At 40.7% G+C, this 19105-nt stretch overlaps 1 protein-coding gene across 1 annotated transcript in view; it reads right to left on the minus strand.

The window, feature by feature from the left end:
• Window positions 1-19105, minus strand: part of LOC126470609 (39S ribosomal protein L37, mitochondrial) — a 79249-nt gene that overhangs the window by 36092 nt on the left and 24052 nt on the right. Inside the window, exon 3 of the mRNA XM_050098562.1 lies at window positions 10222-10341. Coding sequence (XP_049954519.1) covers window positions 10222-10341 — 120 coding nt within the window. The remainder of the gene's footprint in view (window positions 1-10221; window positions 10342-19105) is intronic.

The following is a 19105-nucleotide window of genomic DNA, read 5'->3' on the forward strand; positions in this document are numbered from 1 at the left end:
GGGCAAGCAATTGCCAGCAATGCAAACATATTTTTATCTAAGTATGAAGGCTAAGTAATGTGTGTCATCATGTGAACACAACCGAAACACAGTTCTCTACTGACGTCCAGGTCTAGGGTGAAAGTTGACACCAATAAGCAAACATAAGCAGAAAAAAGCTTCATGAATGGTTATGACCTGCCAGACCACTCACTATTGGAAGGTTTCCTTTATTTTGTGCACTCCAGCTCTTCAAAGGATTTCTTCCAAAGACTAGCAAAGTTTTCATTCTCTTTAGTGTGTGCCTCTTGACGACTCAATGTCTCTGCTATTCAGTGAATGGTCACCTTTACTCCTAAATATTTACAACATTCTACTAGAACTTTCCTATGTATTCATATTTTAATATTTCTGGACAGTGAGGTACAAAATGACCAACTTTCCAACAAAAACTTCATTAGTTTTTTAATATTTATGTTTTTAGTCAATTATCAACAAGTAAGAATTAGGTGCCTGAGCGAGCTGTGCCAAACTAAGCTTTTTGAGCACACAATGTGAACATGTGGATTCTATTTCAGCTGCTTATCAGCTTCAATGAATAGGCATTTTATACAAGAATTTTAAGCAATTTCCTTTCACTAATTTAAATTTCAGAGATTTTCAGCTTTTAATCACTTTCAGTATTTCAATTTGATTATTATTATTATTAAATATTAAACTACAATGTATGAACCATTTTCTGACTTATTCTTTTACTGCTTTGGTTGTGCCTGAATGTTCGCTTGTTATGTTTGCTCACATCAAAACAGATATTCCCATCTTTACATTCTTGATTAGGTGTCTTCTTCGATGATTAGTACAAAAGTGCTACCTGAGAACCAAATGGCAAGGAAAGTTACCCACCTCTGAGTATATAGTCACAAATGTACTAAATGCACGTATCTGTTGAAGCAGTTCTTTCTTTCATATTTTGTACATGCAAGGCTGACCTGTCCTGTATAGCATGAATTTTCGTCAGTTGGTTGGTTGTATGTATGAGGGCATGTTGAAAAGTAATGCTTTCAAATTCTTTATGTGAAAAATCTAAAAGCTCTAAAAGAATCATTATTAACATTCTACATCTTTATTTTTCATGTCTACATATTTATTCCTCAACATAATCACCATGTTGACAAACAAATTTTTCCCAATGAGAGACCAGTTTTTTGACACTGTCACTGTAGAATGTTTGACACTGCTGACGGAGCCTCAATCTCACCTTTGCTTGCACTACTTCATCACTATCAAAGCGAAGTCCTCAAAGGTGTTCTTTAAGTTTTGGAAACAGCTGAAAATTGGATGCCACCAAGTCAGGACTGCATGGCAGTGAACACAAGGCACTGGATTGTTGCAGGAATTGCAGTGCTCGTGTGCACTCTGGCATTGTCATGTTGAAGGAGTGGGTGCTCCATGTGTGGATGAACTCTTCAAATTCAAAAGCCAATTACAGCACACTATTTCTCACATACCAACATAGTTACGATACACACTGCCATGTTATCCACTACAATTCGAAGCAGTTTACCGGCATAGGGCTGCAAATACGTGGACATGAAGAATAAAGATTTTGAATGTTAATAATGTCTGTTTCATTTTAAGAGCTTCAACAGTTTGCACATAAAAAATTCAGGTGCATTACTTCTGAGCATGCCATCATATCAAGTGCTCAAAATAAAGATCATAACAATCTCACTGCATTAATTTGGGTCGAATGTGATTAAAATATTTAAAATTGTGTTTTAAAACATATGGAGAGGAAGTCTGTTTCATTCTGCTTCATTCTAACTCAGTTTCCCACAAAAGCACAAAAACATGTACAACTCAGTCTATGGTCCTTTTACACTACAGGATTCATTGTTAAAATACATGTACTGTAACTGCACAGTAGCTAAAACAATGTTATAGGGTAGTGACTTGCTGATCACCGGTACAAAATAGGATGCGTCAACCACCCTGCAAACACACTGAAATTTCCTACAAGAGGCATGTTAATATTACACCCTATCACCTCATCGATCTGAAGCAGAAATGAATGCCACAGCCATATTGCTTGTTTCAATGACTACAACTTGTTGTTTCTCAAATCTAGTCATTGTACCTCTCACTGAAGCATGATCTTGTGTCTCAACAGTGAAGTGACTGCATGTACAGGGACAGCACACTGTACAATTGTATTTGCTATGCAGACAGCCTTTGCTGCTTCATTTCCTTGAATTCGCACATTCCACAGTACCCAACAAAATGACAACTCCTTCCCCTGTCTCTGTATGTGGAAAACGGAGTTGTGGATCATTTGGACCTCTTTTTCTGCAATATACATTTGTTGGACAGTCTCAAGGGCACTTAGGGCACCAGAACAGATTAAGAATTTGCTAGCAAGATTACATCTCATCAGGTCCCTCACCCTCATGATTTAATATAATTCAGCGCAGCATTGAATGCCATGAATTCATTAGATAAGCAAACCTTAAGGATACATTCAGGAAATAACACAGTACAGGCCACTGCTTAGTCACATCAGTGTAAGCTAAACATAGGTACAGTGTTCCAATAAAACACTGTAAAACATGGATTTACAGATTTCATTCACAGTACAAAATCTTTTTGTAGTCTGTTAAATCAAAAATAATTCAGGGTCTCCTTGTCAACCATGGTGATGAACGACTCCACCCTCGATTCAACACTGTAATATGGTATGAATTAAGTGCCAATAAGTTCTTACTATGGTGAAGCTCACATGGTATCATTGGTTACAGTTAATTTATGAATATTCACTTTATTAGAGGGAGCCACATTATGAAAGGCCAGTGATGGGGAGGGGGGGGTGTTGAGAGAGTACACCGTATACATGACACATTGCCACTGGATAACAAGTGGAGTGCAAGTAACAGTATGGAATGCCAGTGACTGGCAGCATTGAGAGTAGGCTGTAGACATAACACACCATGCGAATCTGACGCTGGATGAGCAAATGGTAGTTCGTCAAACTCAACATAGAGGCTGGGAATTGGACAAGTCTCATATGCCCCTGTTTGCAGGCTTTCCCCTCGTGGCGAACACTATAAGTGAATTTAAGATGAGACAGTCTAATTGAGGTCTAAACTGTGCATTCACAGTCTGAGGAAGATCATACAAATGCCTTGTAGAACTGAGGTGAACATGTTTGGTGTGCTGTCAATGCTCTGTGGCAATAACAAAATTAATACGTACAATGCCTTTAGGCTTTTTGTCTTCAAAAATTTCAGGTGTGGTAGCCATTTAAACCTCTCATTGAAAGTGAGACTCAAACACCTTACTAGACTCATTTTGAGGGATGGTTGGTTACACAGATAATGAGAATGATTAAAATTAACACAAACACATTTCTCTGACAAAAATTTAAAACCTGTGCCACCTTCCCACTACTCCAACTGTCTTATCATCAATTGCAAGTGATGAGCAGTAAGCATAGGGTAGAAGGAGGAGCAGAATCTGACAATATTATATACAAACAATGAACATTTAAAGTGAAAATTAACTGTAGACATTATACCATCAGTTGCTACAGAAAACAGACCAGCACTTAAAACGGATCCCGGAGGGACAGCTTTCCTGTTCAAACTGCTTTGACAGAGCATCAATGGCCTGATATCTAAAAAAAAACTGCCTCGCAAGGGCATTTGAATATGAGTACGCATGCGCCAAAGAATCATGTATGGAGCTGCCAAGGATGCTATGCCTCAACACAGTGCCATAGGCCATCTCACAATCAAAGAATATATGTATGAGATGTTGCCTGCATAGAAAAATATTGTTGTATTTCTGCCTCCAGCAGGGTGTGATCATCAAGGGTTGAACAATACCACCTGAAAGCACGCTGGGGGTGATTAAATAGTTCCTGTGACTCAGGGAAGAGGATTTTCTCCACATTCTTTGTGAGACTAATGCTGTGCCAGATCTGAATCTTACCCGATGCACTCTCCTTGGCTTGAAACAATGTACAATCAAATTCCCACACAGAAATGGAGATACTGTATTCCTCAATGTTATTGGAATGGAAATTCCAACCATTCCTTTCCATTAACACCTGATGGCAGTGGAAAGTTGGTTTCTAATTTTCAGAGGCAGTGATGGAATAAAAAAGGGTGTATACGCGGAGAAGGAAAAAACAATTCCCTGATTTTCTGCCACATTTCCCAGTTAAAAATACTCTTTCTACTGGGTGAAAATACACTTTTTCCATATTAAGTGACAGTATACTTTTCTTTGGAACTGTAAAACTTATCAGTCCTTTGAATGGTTATGGTTTTATACAAAGAATTTCCCTGCACTTTAGGAAATGAAATTTAGGGAAAAATATAAGTTCTGGAAAGATGTCTAATGTGCAGCAACATGTACAATGTATATTTTTGTAATACAAAAGTATAAATTCGAATTCCACCAAACATCACACATTTGGGCTTTTGTAAGCTGGTCATAGCTCATGTCACATGATCTTGCCAGTCGATCACAGTGGATTTTCAGAGCATAGAACAGGTGATGTAGTCAGCCAACAGAAACATCACTGTTAAGTAGCACGAACACACAGACAGAAAAAGTTAATGGTTTGAATTAATGTACATAGTGTTGCTACAAGAAAAGCGAAGCTTTCACATATAATATTAGTCTCAAAGAGTAATAAGCTGCAAGAGAAGCTAAGCTTCCACATATAATGTTAATCTTTTTCGAGCGTGTTACTCTTTAAGACACATTACACAAATGTGCCAGTAAAATTTTTAATGACATAAATGTCTGATCTCCTGGGCTCGAAATGGTTGTCCCCAAAGAGTTGATTTTTAAATAAGAGTCAAAAGCTCTCCCATTAAGAAATTCATCATGCATTCTCGCACAGTTTATCTTGTGTAAAAGGAAATTTGCTATAAAAGTAACACTTTTCAAACAACCCTTCACAATATTTTCTTGCAACCTATTAGAAACAGGTTAGTTTCAGCAGTTGCCAGAGAGCGACAGATAACAGGTGTCACCGCACTTGCGCAGCTACAGTGATGCAGCAAGCCCATATGTTCGTACGTGCAAAACATTAAAAGTCATAAAAGAAACAAGACATTAGAGGATACTCCAAGAGCATTGCAATTTTGTGAACAGTACTACAATGCATAATTCGGCTTAAAGTGCACATTCATATGTCCAGATTCAGATGTAAATTTTCTTGGAGTACCAGTACTGTATTATTTCATGTTTGGTTCTTTATTATGGCATAATGGCAAACATGCTAGAAGATGAAAACGTGCATTTAGAATTGAAGCAAACAATTAAAACAAGCCAATTGTGTGGAATTAAACACTCTGTTTCAAATAAATTGACTGCCTTAGTGGAAAAGATTAATAAAAGCCAAATTTCTTTAGCAAACCGACAAAAATAACTTCATTGTTCTGCAAGGTGATTAATGATTGACTGTCAGAAAGGTGGAAATAAAATAAAATCTAAAACTAACAACATATTTTAGCCTTCTGAAATTATGTGAATGTATTTTAATTCACTTGGTAGCTCCTGGCCACAGAAATCCGTTTTGTTTTCATTTGATGTGAGAGCAACTGACATGAGGAAACATAAACACGGGTCACGTGGTGACTACGCACCTCCCCACTACAGCTCAGACTGCTCAGTGCACCAGCCCTGGATCTACGATATTTCCAAACTGGGGCAATACTAGATAGTGGCAATCCCCCCCCGTGCATTTTAGGTAGGACGGACAAAAAAAAATTAAATTAAAAAATTAAAAAAAAATCGACTTTTCAAAAATATGTTCATTTTGTAGCGCACATCTTTCTGAAGAGTCTGATACATAAAAACATAGATGTTCAAGGAAATGTGAGACATGTTATTTGGTCATAAGAGTGCCAAAGTGCAGTGCCATGCCTCTTCAGACAACATTCTTCTATTGCTCGTCACTGCATTTCGCTCTGTGGAATTCAAATGTGTAATATTTTGTAATGGGTGCCATCAAACTATACTCACGACAGTGGAATTTAAAATGTCCTGTGGTGCCTCTCCTGCTCCAGTTTGACATCCTGCCCCTATTTCTTTCTTTATTTCTTTTTTTTTATTTTTATTTTATTTTTTTTTAGAAGAAAACCCTTGCAATTAATACTGGATGGAATTATTTGTAACAGGGAGAACAAGAACTCTTCAGAAAATTTGAACTCTTTATTGCCTATTAGATAAAAGTTGCTTTTTTGTGTGACAAAAAATTAAATATAAGATACATACAACCAGTAAAGACAAGAGACAAGGAAGACAGTACACATTTCTTCAATCCTTAAGTTCTAGCATTTTTCTCTCTCTAATCTTGCTACAGCTTTACAAGGCGTGCTTTTCTTCCTGTGAAAGAATCTATTACCTCATCAAAGTTCGCCAAACATTTTGCTACATGAGAAACGAAATTTCGTTGTCTAATACTGAAAAAGGCTGTTAATACAAATAGTAACCAAGACTGGTGTGGTTCCTCGATCTGAATACATGTATTTTGTCACTGTCTGCTAGGTAAAACAAAATAGGCCTGCCTAATATTGCAGAAATTGTAACACATGCGAAAAAAACGAGACTGTTTTGGCACAAACGGTCATTTTTATAACATGACAGAATATAATTCATGAAGTACCAATATCAAATGCCTCTTAGGCCTACCACAAGGAGAAAGTTTCATGTTAGGAAATAGTTTCACATTTCATTCACACACTCCAGCTTCTGAAGCCTGAAATCGAAAAGTAGTAGTATGAAATTTTTATACAAATTTGGAATCGTCATATTCTTCCATAATTTGTGTGATGTCCCCGTTTCTTCTCCTTCCCTGTATTGACAAATAATCTTGTCATCACTAATTCTGTAACTACTCCTGCCAGTGTCAAAACTTATTCTCCAGTTAACTTCACTAACCCTGCTACAATCACCAGTTTAGTTATCCCGTGTTTATTCTCCGGTAGGCATTATTACATGTTTGTCCAATGCGTTTTCCTCACTACTGCCTGAATAGAACTTTAGTGGTTGCTAACTCGGAACTGTACAACTGGCCCTTACTAGTGTAGCAGTCTGGCCAAAAATTTTCTGTCAAAATTTCATTTTCTTGGATACACTGTGAGGATAATACGTAATCTTCCTTACCTGTTTTTCCTGATAGTCATTTATTTCCACTCTGGTAGTCTGAATCTACGGATTTCACTAGTAATTATAACAAAGATGATCATTCACAAACCCAGTCAACCACATAAACAGCGATTGGCATTCACCCATTAGGCAGGCTTTATTCCGCTCAGCTCATATAGCCCAGTCCCCTTTTGTCTGCAGGGAAGTTTATTTCTAGATGCGACGGGGATTCCTCTGGTACAGACATCACATACACTATGCACGCATTCAAAAATCAACTTAGAATTTGTTGAAAAACCAACAGGGATGTGTTTCAAAATCATATGAATAATCAATAGGCCAACATGTGTTGGATGCTAGGCGCTTTGTGAAACAAGATCTTTTTCCACAAGAATATGAGCTGCCCCCCCCCCCTCCCCCCCCACTGCTGAAATTGCCACCTGAGGCAGATACCCCGGTTTGCCCCCCACCCCCTAGATCTGGGCCTGTTACGCATGCGTGAATCTGGCAGCTTATGTGCATCTGTAAAGGTTTTCCGGGTAGCATCTGGCTGCTTGCTGCTACTGCTCAAACAGCTAACTGCCACACTTCTGTAGCGAGAAGTGGGAGAAGGTATTACCCATACGCGACTCAACTGCGCATGTGCTTGAGTTCACTTGCAACTGCTCAAACGAATCTAATGTAAGCAGTTGTGACATCACACTCATCAGAGACAATTGGTTGTTATGAAGCATTGCATAGTCTTCCTAAAGCCTTTGACACATTTTGCTGTTGGTAGATGCTTGTATGAGCACTGTGTTTTGTTGTTGTATATGGTGCATTTCCTCTGCCACTTAAGTCTCATTTTCGTTATTTTTTCTCTCGTTCATGTTTTACTCTGCAGTAGTTACATACAGTAATATCCTTTGTTAGAGTATTGGTTCTTACCATTCAAAGTTACAAAAATTAACTTAAAATTAAAACAATGAAAAATTCCTGGAATTCTAAAAAATTCCTGGGTTTTTTCCAGTTCTCTCCCATATGAAAAAATTTCCGGGTTTTTCCCGGGTCTCCAGGTTGTCCCGAGTCGTATACGCCCTGTCAAAGTACTCTGCCATACACTGTAAACACCCCTGCTACAATACAGCAGCTGTTAAAGACCAGGCACGTTTGCCACATAACATTCTTATGGTTTATACTTTCGAAGATATTATTAAATTATTTGTTCACACTACAAACACTTGCCATCACCTCTTTATGATTTCTCTTTATACATTTGCCCCGGCGACTGAAAGGGTTTTCAGCACAAGGTAGGCATTTGAAGTGTCACAAAACCATGTGCCTCACCCTAACTGAAGAATGTTCCACCACGGGATGTGTTGCCTCTGTAGCCAGCAATCAGGTGTAACAGTTGCATCAAGACCATGGTGGATCATGCATGTAATGTGAACCACTCATTTCTAGACATAAATTCGGGGTTCAAAAACAGCCAGTTGGTGATACAATGTTTAGTTTGTCCTGCTGAAGGAAAGGAAAGAAGATCAGACTTTATTGTCCAACTGACAGCGAGGTCATTAGAGACAGAGCACAAGGTCAGATCACAAAAGTATGGGGAAGCAAATCAGCTTTACCCTTTACAAAGGAACCATCCTGGCATTCGCTTGGAGCAATTTAGGGAAATCACACTAAATTTAAATCTGGATGGTCAAATTGAGATTTCAATCATCGTCATACTGAATACAAGTCCTGTCTGCTAGGTACTACACCACCTCACTCGGTTATTGTGCTGAACATCCATGGTGGTGGTGTCTCTACAGGTCTGTGCTATCTGAAAAGAAAAGGAAGCTGTCACTTTAATGCAACTCATCAACCACTTCCCAATGAGGTATGCAAGGGTGGGGGTGCAGAGGTGAGGTCTGGGGCACAAACTGGCCCATTGCTGTGCTGAAGTGGATTTTACTGGTGTATTAAGAAAATTTAGCTTTTCTGACACAATTAGGCTCTCAAAAACTTGACCTCTGGAGAAGAAACATAGAAACCCAGAGCACATTATGTGTATTAAAATCTCCTATGAGGAATGGTTATGGGAGATATTAAATGAGGCCCAAGAGAACTTCTCTATCTAGAGCATAATTGGGTGGTAAATAAATGTTATACAGTGTAACATTACAATGAATGTGCACTTTCAGGGTCATGGTAGGGTAGGGTAGAATGGCTCGATTGCAGTGGAATGGGTCATTTGCTTAAATGGCCACTCAGCATTTAGCCCAGTACCCACTGAGGTCGTCTTTTTGATAGAGGCTGTGTCCGTGGAAAACAGGGGCATCCATATGTTTAAAATGTGTCTCCTGCTGACATTTGTACAATGGTCTTCTGTATGCTAACAGAAGAACACCACTTGTGTTCACATTTGTGCTGTTGCTTGGCCTCAAGTTAATGATGGCATTCCCAGTTTAATTTCACAATTCTAGGGATGAAGTTACATATTTCTCATAGCGTGTCTTATCCACATTAGTAATTCTGCTGGCATGTGGTTGACTCTGAAGAGGAACATTACGGCACTCTGCAAGATAAGCATTCAGCAGAATAAACACAGTACTAACTGTAGAGTCTAGTTCATGGGCAATGATTCTGACATTACAATGACAATTCTGCTGAATCACTGCATATATTCTCTTTGGAAATATCTCCACAGACTACAATGGCTCTGGCTTAAGAGTCCTCATGTTACTTAAACTTCTTAGTTCAAAACTTTATTGATAATCCATATAAGAATTATATCTAATCTTTCCTTCTTCTGTGATAAATTTTATATTTGTAATCCGTGTCCTGCACTGATGAAATCAGATTACCCAACGACCCCCCCCCCTCCTCCTCTCCCTCTCTTTCTGTGTGTCATGGTTCAAAACCTTAGCAACCATTTTTATCTTGCTTCTGTGCCTTTTGAACGCCTAATGCCACAACCATATGATGAGTGATTGCCTTTATTCCTTCCATTAGTTGTATACCATCCAGTGCTTCCCAGATTTGTAATAGTAGTAGTAGCAGTAATAATAATAATAATAATAATAATAATAATAATAATATTGACAGTTAACTTACGCTCGACGACTGTATGATATACCATACACTCTCGGGAACTTAAAAGCAGGTCGATTTGGATCACGTATATGAGGCAGCTTTTCCTGAGAGGCATCAAACACATGTGATGACAGAATACACCTGAAAACCACAAATGTGATTTGTCAGTAATGAAGTGGGAAGCTTAAGACAATTAGTTGTAAACATCTACTGACATTTCCACAAAAGCATACAAACTAAAAATTTATGTAAAACTTAAATACAATAATGAAAAATCATATAAAACTATGTTCTGACAGCTAAAAGCCACTTTGTTAAGTATCACCAAACCATAAGATAAATGATTAGAAGCTTTCGGCTCAGTTTCAATGAAATTGTACTAACATCCTGAGAGGTCACTGTATGAACACCTGTGTTCAATTTGAGTGGACCTGAAAATTTTCAAGAATAATTTTAGTATGAAGAATAATGTTCTCAGTAGCCTCGACACACATTCCAAGCCACACAAACAGTCACTAGGGAATTTTTGAGTGAGGGTTTCAACACATTAAAGATTTGTAGTGAGGAACGAAGAGATATTAAGGGAATGAATTTCAGCTGTGAGCTCACAGCCCAGCTTAGGAAACCTCTGTGGCAGTTCCTTTTAAAAATACTGCGCAACAGGACCAAGGTATTTCCAGTACGGAAAGCTGAAAGGTGTGCTTTTTTACCAAATGTGCCCCAGTATGCAATTTAGAGGGGTCGAGGTACTTAGCAGCTGAAGCACATACACCAGTTATAAGCTGGGCATGGCATGGCCCAAGGGGGATAGCCAGTACACACTGATGCTTCTTCACTGGAGTACTGATGAAGCTCTCCCCATGACTGACTCATGTGGAAATTCCACAAAATCAAACTCACAAACATTTAATTCACATGCCACAGCACATAAAAATAGATCACTTTATTTCTAAACTCCCATATCCTTACTTAATAATAATGAATATGTACATATTACTTCAGTCTTAGGTTAGCAACAGAATATTCATGTAAAATAAAAAAAAAAAAGGTTTTATGAGAAACAATTAATTCTGGAACTATAGTGTTAGATATCTATTTTATCTGTGTTTAAGTACTTTTTTTTTTTATTATTAAACTCTCTTTATTAATGTCGGCCAATAGGCTCAAAAGCTGTATTACTAAACTGGAATGTAATGCACATCATAAGGACAGAGCATCAAATAGGAAAGTGACAATATTGGCAGTGAATAGCAAGCAAGCTAAGAGAATTAGTGAGTGAAGAACAGGAGTGTTGAGACTCTGCGGGAAAAGAACATGGAGGATTTGGTGTTAAGACTCAAAAGAATAAGGTAATCTGTCTTCAGGACACTTTGATTATTTCATGGATCCAGTTCACATCCCGACTTAGAATTATTCCGCAAATGAGACCCTGGAGGAGCTATAAAATTGTTAGAGGGAAGTGTGTTGTTACATATTGTAGATTTAATAGTTTGAGCACTTATTCACAAATTGTGTGGGACACACTGAGTAAGCTTTTGTGAATTTGCTTGCCTGCTAGCATTGCTGAGATAACTAGTGTCACAACAACAGAGTGGTGTTTTAGTAAATAAACAATTGAATTTCGAAGTAATTTCTTGTTTTGTCTAACTCATCTGATAAAATCAACTCCACCTATATTCATTTATTTATATTGCAGTCAACAAGTCTGCAAAGATCTTTAAAAACTTATAATTTTCAGAAACATAGGAACTGTTTTATGGCAGTGTATGATGGATCTGTAGACAGCGACTCATGGGTCAAAATCATTTCAAGTAAATACAACTGTGCATTTATGTCAATTTGACTGTGATGACGGCATAACATGCAACACAGAGGCTGTTGCCGTCACTGCACTCTTCCTATTTGATCAAGTATTATAATTTTTTATATGACAGTGCATAGGATTCCCAGCCTGAGTACTGATATGGAGGACACGTCAGAGCTACACTGATTACATACTATGGCCACACCTTGCTCCTGCATGAGGCAATGCTACAGTTGCAAGCAGGTCACTCGGTGTTGTCCACTGACACGAGAATGCATGTAAGTACTGCAGCCCCACGCTTGGCAGTTAGTCTCACTAATTCATTGAAGCCTTAGATATACGTCACTGATTAGAAGAGTATTTGACCTCACCTGTCGTTATGTTTTGATTTGGATTGCTCCTGTGATTGTTTGTATATGCTTATGACTACTCTTGCTACTCTCTGGAGTCTGGTTTTGGCTAGCCATTCCCTTCATGAACTCCATCATCATCGACCTCAGGAACTGCCTGTTTGTTGCTCTTGTCCCTGCACTACTGCCAGTGCGAGTGGTCATAAATAGTGTTCTACCTACACAGAGTAGGATAGAAAATACAATACACTTTATTAAAATGTGGCACATGGTGATTTGGATGCCACAAGCACCACAAATTATGGGGTCCTCCCACTGGAGTATGAAGTCGAGTGCTATTGGATCAGCAAGAAGCAAGTCAGAGTGACTTCATTAATTCGAAATGAGAATCGTAGGGCATGCTACTGCTGGAGAGTTGATCTCACAGCCACTCTTCTTCACACAGGTGTACAACTTCTGACTCAATAGTGAATGCTAGTCTGCAGGACATTGTGTTGTATTGGATTCCCTTACGATTTCCTTGCTGTTTCAAGTGCTAGTTCTTTTCTTGGAATTTCTAGGTGCCCTTGTGGTATTGGGTGCTTTTGACACCATGCTGCACAAGTCCATGCTTAGAAGTTTGGAGTAACCCTTGTAGCTACACTGCCAATCCATGGCCATCTCTGACACACATCTTCCTCAGCACGTGTGGCCAGTGCCACCACAGAGCTGACTTAAAAGGATATCAAACCGAACTCTAATCTGTCTGTTAGTTCTGTTCTGCCTGTCTAGTCAAAGAGTTGTCAGTCAGCTGCTGTTGTTATGGTGGATGTTGAATTGGCCTATCTCAAAGGACTTGCATTTGAATATCCTCTGGGCTTGCTGTTATTCAAGTTAAGCAAAAGGAAGTCACATGTGCATCTCATTATTTTGGTCTCTGTCTAGAACCTACCAACTCCTTGGCATCCACCACCAGGAAGACAAAACATCTGGCAACAACGGACAAATCCATTGTTTGCTACTTGGTTCTACTTCTCACCATACAAACAACTGCTGATGATACTTCTTATGTGCCTTTCTTGCAGAAATGTGGCCCTTCACTATGATTGCCAGCTACTTTGCTTCAGTGTTTCTCCTTCTCTCAGAATCGATCTTTTGTTGCTCTCAGACCAAGCAGTTCCATCTTCCTGTGTTTCTTTCCTGGCCAAATGCCCAGTTGTCAATTTTACATCTAAGATTTTTTTCTAAGTTGTATTTCATGTTGTGTTATCCCTGTTGCTTTCAGGTATTCATTTACTGGTTTAGTCCATTTTACTGTTTCAAATTTAGCTTTACTGGATGATTCATAGCATTCCACAACTGATCTAGTTAAACTGGTCGGTTTAATTTTTTTACTATGCCCATTGAACTTCAGCCAGAATTTTTTCATTCTTAAAGTATTGACATACTTCTGCATTTCCTTATTTTCTCTTCTTCAGTGTTTTTGGACCTAAAATTTTCTGTGTTTTTAGTTCTACTGTTTGGAAGTTTTTAAAATCTCTCTCATTCCCTTTCTGTCTGTTTGTCTGTCTGCCTATTTATCTACCTAACTCTCCCTGTTGGAAATGGGTGAGTGAGCCCCAGTAGTCCCACTGTTCTGAGTAATATGAGATACATTTTGTTGATGTTGTTTTGTTGTTGTGAATTTCTTCTGTACATCTGAAGGATTTTTTCACTTTGTGGTGATGAATTTCATAGCCAACATTTTCTAAGCCAGTCCCTTGGTCCGTTTTGTCTAAATACTGTAAGAGTGAAACTCTCTTAATTGTTTCGTATTTGGTTTTCTAGAATTTTGGGTGTCATCCCTCCCCAATGAAACTTTGGAGCCAAATTCACTGTACATTTTTTTTATTTGTTTTTGTCCTGATAAAGAATCATCAGATCATCTGAAAAAACTAAGCATTTTATCCTAATATTAGTTCTTCCTAATTTGACTGGTTGATCAATTTTAAGCACCACTTTATTTTTTGACCCTCTTGGATTAGTTTTCCTACAATACAGTTAAGCAGTAATGGAAAGTGTCCACTGCCTCACCCCAGTCCTATTATAATTTCAAGTAATTCGCAATTTTCTCTTCTGAGATTTACTTTAGATTTGGTACCACTTTCAATTTCTCTGATTATTGCAGGGGGTTTGACGTGTAGACCTCGCTTCTTCAAAATTTGGGAGAGAGGCTTATTGTTCACCGATTCAAACTTTTTTAAACTCTATTAAGGTACAAACTACTTTCTTAAAACAAATTCTGTAGGTATGTGTAATAACTTGAAGTTGAACAAATATATTTCAAGGAAGACGCAATACATGAAAGTCACAGATCAAGTAAACAGAGTAAGACGTGTGTACACTTTAACAGTCAAATCATAACTGAGTCAAAGTATAGCGGCCGCTGGCTGGCTGGCCGCTTAGGTGGCGCTGCTGCTGCATGGCTGGCAGACAGTGCCACATGTAGAGGACGCGCGTAACTGTGTGGCAGCACTTTGAAAGATTGGCGAATCACAACACTTTTACCCCCTTTGAATTTTTTGCACAGGTATTGATGAAGGTGGCCTGTAGATTGCTAACGTCCATAGGTGTTGTTTGACTGGCCGTAAAGTCTCGAGGAGGTGGTTTCCCGTACGGACGGAAGTGTCCCCGATGATAATGGGTCGAGATGACAGGAGACGTGGGGGTCAAATCTGCTGGGGCCCCGTGCACCAATCTGCCCATTGCAGCAAGTCCAGTTGTTATAACAGGAGACATGGGCGATGTGTCTGCGTCCGTAGGAGAAGGAGGCGAGTAGAGTTGCTCCGACAGATGATGGTCATCTGGTTCCTGCATGGGCACGTCTCCTGGTGGCGTCAGTTCTTGTGCTGGCACCGATATGATGGAAAGAGGACTGTGTTGTGAGTAATGAGAGATTCCAGTATCCTGAGTGTTAGGTAGAGCCAAAGGTGGTGTAGCGGCATCCGGAACAGGTGTTGCCGGCACACGAGGCTGAAGCTGGTCTGAATGACGCACTGCAACATCCGTGTCCATCTGGATTTCATACAGGCGTTGGCCATGGTGTTGTAAGATGCGGCCAGGACTCCATTTTGGCCGCCTGCCATATCCACGTACCCATACAAGGTCGTCGGCGGTGAACCGGCCAAGCGAAGGCACCCACGGCCGTGAGGTGGAAGGCTGCAGAAGATGAAGTAGCGTGCAGGGCTGTGGTCGCCCATGGGGGTGAATCGGTAAGAAGCCAGAAATTGGAGAAGTGCATCATCAGCAGAAGAAGAAGTCAGGAGTTTCCTCATCTGAGCCTTAAATGTGCGGACCAGTCGTTCAGCCTTACCGTTTGACTGTGGATGGAACGGAGGGGCTGTGACATGCATGCTGCCATGACGGGCACAAAAATCCGCAAAATTGGAAGAGGCAAATTGTGGACCATTATCAGTAACAAGAGTAGATGGAAGGCCTTCCAAAGAGAAAATGCAAGCTAGAGCAATGGCGGTTGCCGCGGTGGTACGCAATGTGCAACGGACAATGAAAGGAAAGTTAGAGTAGGCATCAATAACGAGAAGCCAATAAGTACCTAAAAAAGGTTCCGCGAAGTCAGCTCCCAGGGCTTCTCAGGCGAAGGTCACGGTGACAATGATGACTTCAGGGCGGTGGTCTGTGATGCACAAGGGCCGCAGGCAGCGACCATGTGGTTGATTTCAGAGTCGATGCCGGGCCAGTACACATGACGGTGCGCCAGAGATTTAGTGCGAGAGACACCCCAGTTCCCTTTTTGAAGGAGGCGCAAGGCCGAAGCATGCAAAGATGCAGGTACCACAACATGCGGCGAAGCATTTTCGGTGGAAAGGAGGATAACACCATCCCTAGCCGTGAGGCGATAACGCAAAGCGTAGTAGTTCCGCAACGGATCAGAAGTCTTAGCAGATGGACGATCTGGCCAACCCTTCTGAATACAGCGTAAAACCCAGGAGAGGTCAGAAACCATAGCAGCCGCCAGCCGGTCCCCGGTGATGGGGAACCCGTCCACAATCCGCTGCTTGGCAACATCCATGTGGAAACATAAAAGTTCATCCCTAATGAATGCCAGATCAGGACCCATGGGAAGGCGAGACAGTGCATCAGCATTTGCATGTTGAGCCGTCGGCCAGAAATGGATCTCATAATTGAAACGAGACATGTAAAGAGCCCAACGCTGGAAGCAGTGTGCAGCCTTGTCGGGAGGTGACGTTGATGGATGAAACAAGGGAACAAGTCGTTTGTGATCCATAACAAGATGAAATTTGGATCCATATAGAAAAACACCAAACTTATGAAGAGCATAAATAATGGCCAAGGCTTCTTTTTCAATTTGAGAATACTTTTGTTGGGCATCCGTGAGCATTTTGGAGGCATAAGCAATGGGTTGTTCAGAACCGTCAGAAAAACGGTGTGCACCGACCTCGTATAGAGAGGCGTCCATGGCAAGAACAAGATGTTGGCCAGGTCGATAAGTAGCCAGGCACGGGGCCTGTTTCAGCACAGTCTTCAATTTCTGGAAAGCCACATCGCATGACGCGGACCAGTGAAAAGGCACGTTCTTGTGCAACAGGTGATGCAACAGCAAGCAGCAGACGGTAAAAACTTGTGATAGTATGCTATTTTCCCCAAGAAGGCCTACAGTTCCTTAACAGATGTAGGGCGAGGAAGGGCATCGATCGCAGCAACAGTTTGCTCAAGTGGGCGAATACCAGTCCGAGAGAGTTAAAACCCCAAGTATGTGATAGACATCTGAAAAAATTTTGATTTCTGAAGATTACACTTAAGACCGGTAGTCTGTAAGACATGAAAAAGTGTGCGGAGATTTTTAATATGTTCGTCAGTGGTGGAGCCAGTGACAACAATGTCGTCCTGGTAATTTATACACCCAGGGACAGTGAGCAATAATTGTTCCAAGAATCGCTGAAAGAGAGCAGGGGCGCTGGCAACCCCGAATGGCAATCGTTGGTATTGATAGAGGCCAAAAGGCGTGTTAAGGACCAGAAACTGCCGGGAAGCAGCGTCGAGAGGAAGTTGATGATAAGCTTCTGACAGGTCAAGTTTAGAAAAATACTAACCTCCAGCAAGTTTAGTGAACAATTCTTCAGGTCGAGGCATAGGGTAAGTATCGATAAGGTATTGAGCATTTACAGTGGCTTTGAAATCGCCACAGAGATGAATATCACCATTTGGCTTAGCAACGACAATGACAGGAGAGGACCACTCACTGGAAGTGACAGGAAGCAAGACCCCTGAAGCAGTGAGACAATCCAGCTCCCGTTTGACCCGATCACGAAGGGCCACAGGAATGGGCTGAGCCCGAAAAAACTTAGGCCGAGCAGTGGGTTTGAGCATGATATGAGCTTCAAAGTCATTTGCACGGCCTAACCCAGGAGAAAAAAGGGACGAAAATGTCGTCGACAAGGAATCCAATTGAGCATAAGGAATAGCATCAGAGACGATATTGACAGAGTCATCTATGGAGAAACCAAAAACGCGAAAGGCATCGAAACCAAAAAGATCTCCGCGTTACTATGGTCGACCGCAAATATGGGAACAGTGCGAATGACAGATTTGTAAGATACATCAGCATCAAATTGTCCCAAGAGAGAAATCTTCTGTTTATTGTAAGTCCGTAATTGCCTAGTACCAGGTTACAGGTGACAGGATTGGAGAACCCAACTGAAGATACGTCTGAGAATTGATGATAGTGGCAGCAGAACCTGCATGTGAACATCTCGACCAAGTATTTGGACAGTGAGGAATAACTTCCCTGAAAGGGAAGAAGTACAATTGACAGACAACACAGAATCAGAATCAGCATCCTGTTCATGAACATCATGTATGCAGTCGGATTTGCAAACGGATGACACATGACCCATTTTTTTGCATTTCTGACACTTGGCCCAACGTTGTGGACAATCTTCTCGTGAATGTTTCGTAAAACACTGCAGACATGAAGGAAGTTGCCGTGGGTTTTGCTGCAGTTTCTTAGAGGTTTGTTTACGGTTAGGCCGAGGCTGTGCTTGGAAGCGTACTGCAGCCACGTCGGTCGGCGGGGACACGCCACACGCTTCGTCAAAATCACACAGAGGTTGTATTTCCCCAACGTTGCCCCATGCCTCTATTTGCACTCCAGCGGCGCCAGAAATTTCAATAGACTGAGCGATGGATAGGACTTCATCTAGAGTCGGATTTGCCTACAGAAGGGCATGTTGCCTAACTTCTTTGGCGGGCACCGAACGGATAATAGCATCCCGTACCATGGAATCGGCGTAGGATTCTTCATGAACTTCAGTAACAAATTGACACTTTCTACTGAGGCCGTGAAGTTCAGCAGCCCAGCGCGATAGGATTGATTCGGTTGTTTTTGACAACGACAAAAGGCAACACGAGAGGCTACCAAATGCGTTTGCTTTTCAAAATAGACGGACAGAAGTGAGCACATTTCAGCAAAGGACAAAGACGCAGGATCCTTCAAAGGAGCCAATTGCGACAACAACCGATACATTTGAGGTGAAAATCCATGAAAGGAACAGAGACTTACATGGTTGTTTGTCCGTGACATGGAATGCCAAGAAGTGCTGTCGAAGACATTTTTCGTTATCAGACCAGTCTTCCGCCGTCTCGTCGTAAGGAGGAAAAGGAGGTAGAGACAACAACGAGAGATGACCCGCATTTGATGCCACGACGAAATCACGAATCGCATTTGTGAGAAGTGTTTTATGTTCTATGAGAC

Source organism: Schistocerca serialis, chromosome 3 (assembly GCF_023864345.2).
Source record: "Schistocerca serialis cubense isolate TAMUIC-IGC-003099 chromosome 3, iqSchSeri2.2, whole genome shotgun sequence".
Taxonomy (NCBI): domain Eukaryota; kingdom Metazoa; phylum Arthropoda; class Insecta; order Orthoptera; family Acrididae; genus Schistocerca; species Schistocerca serialis.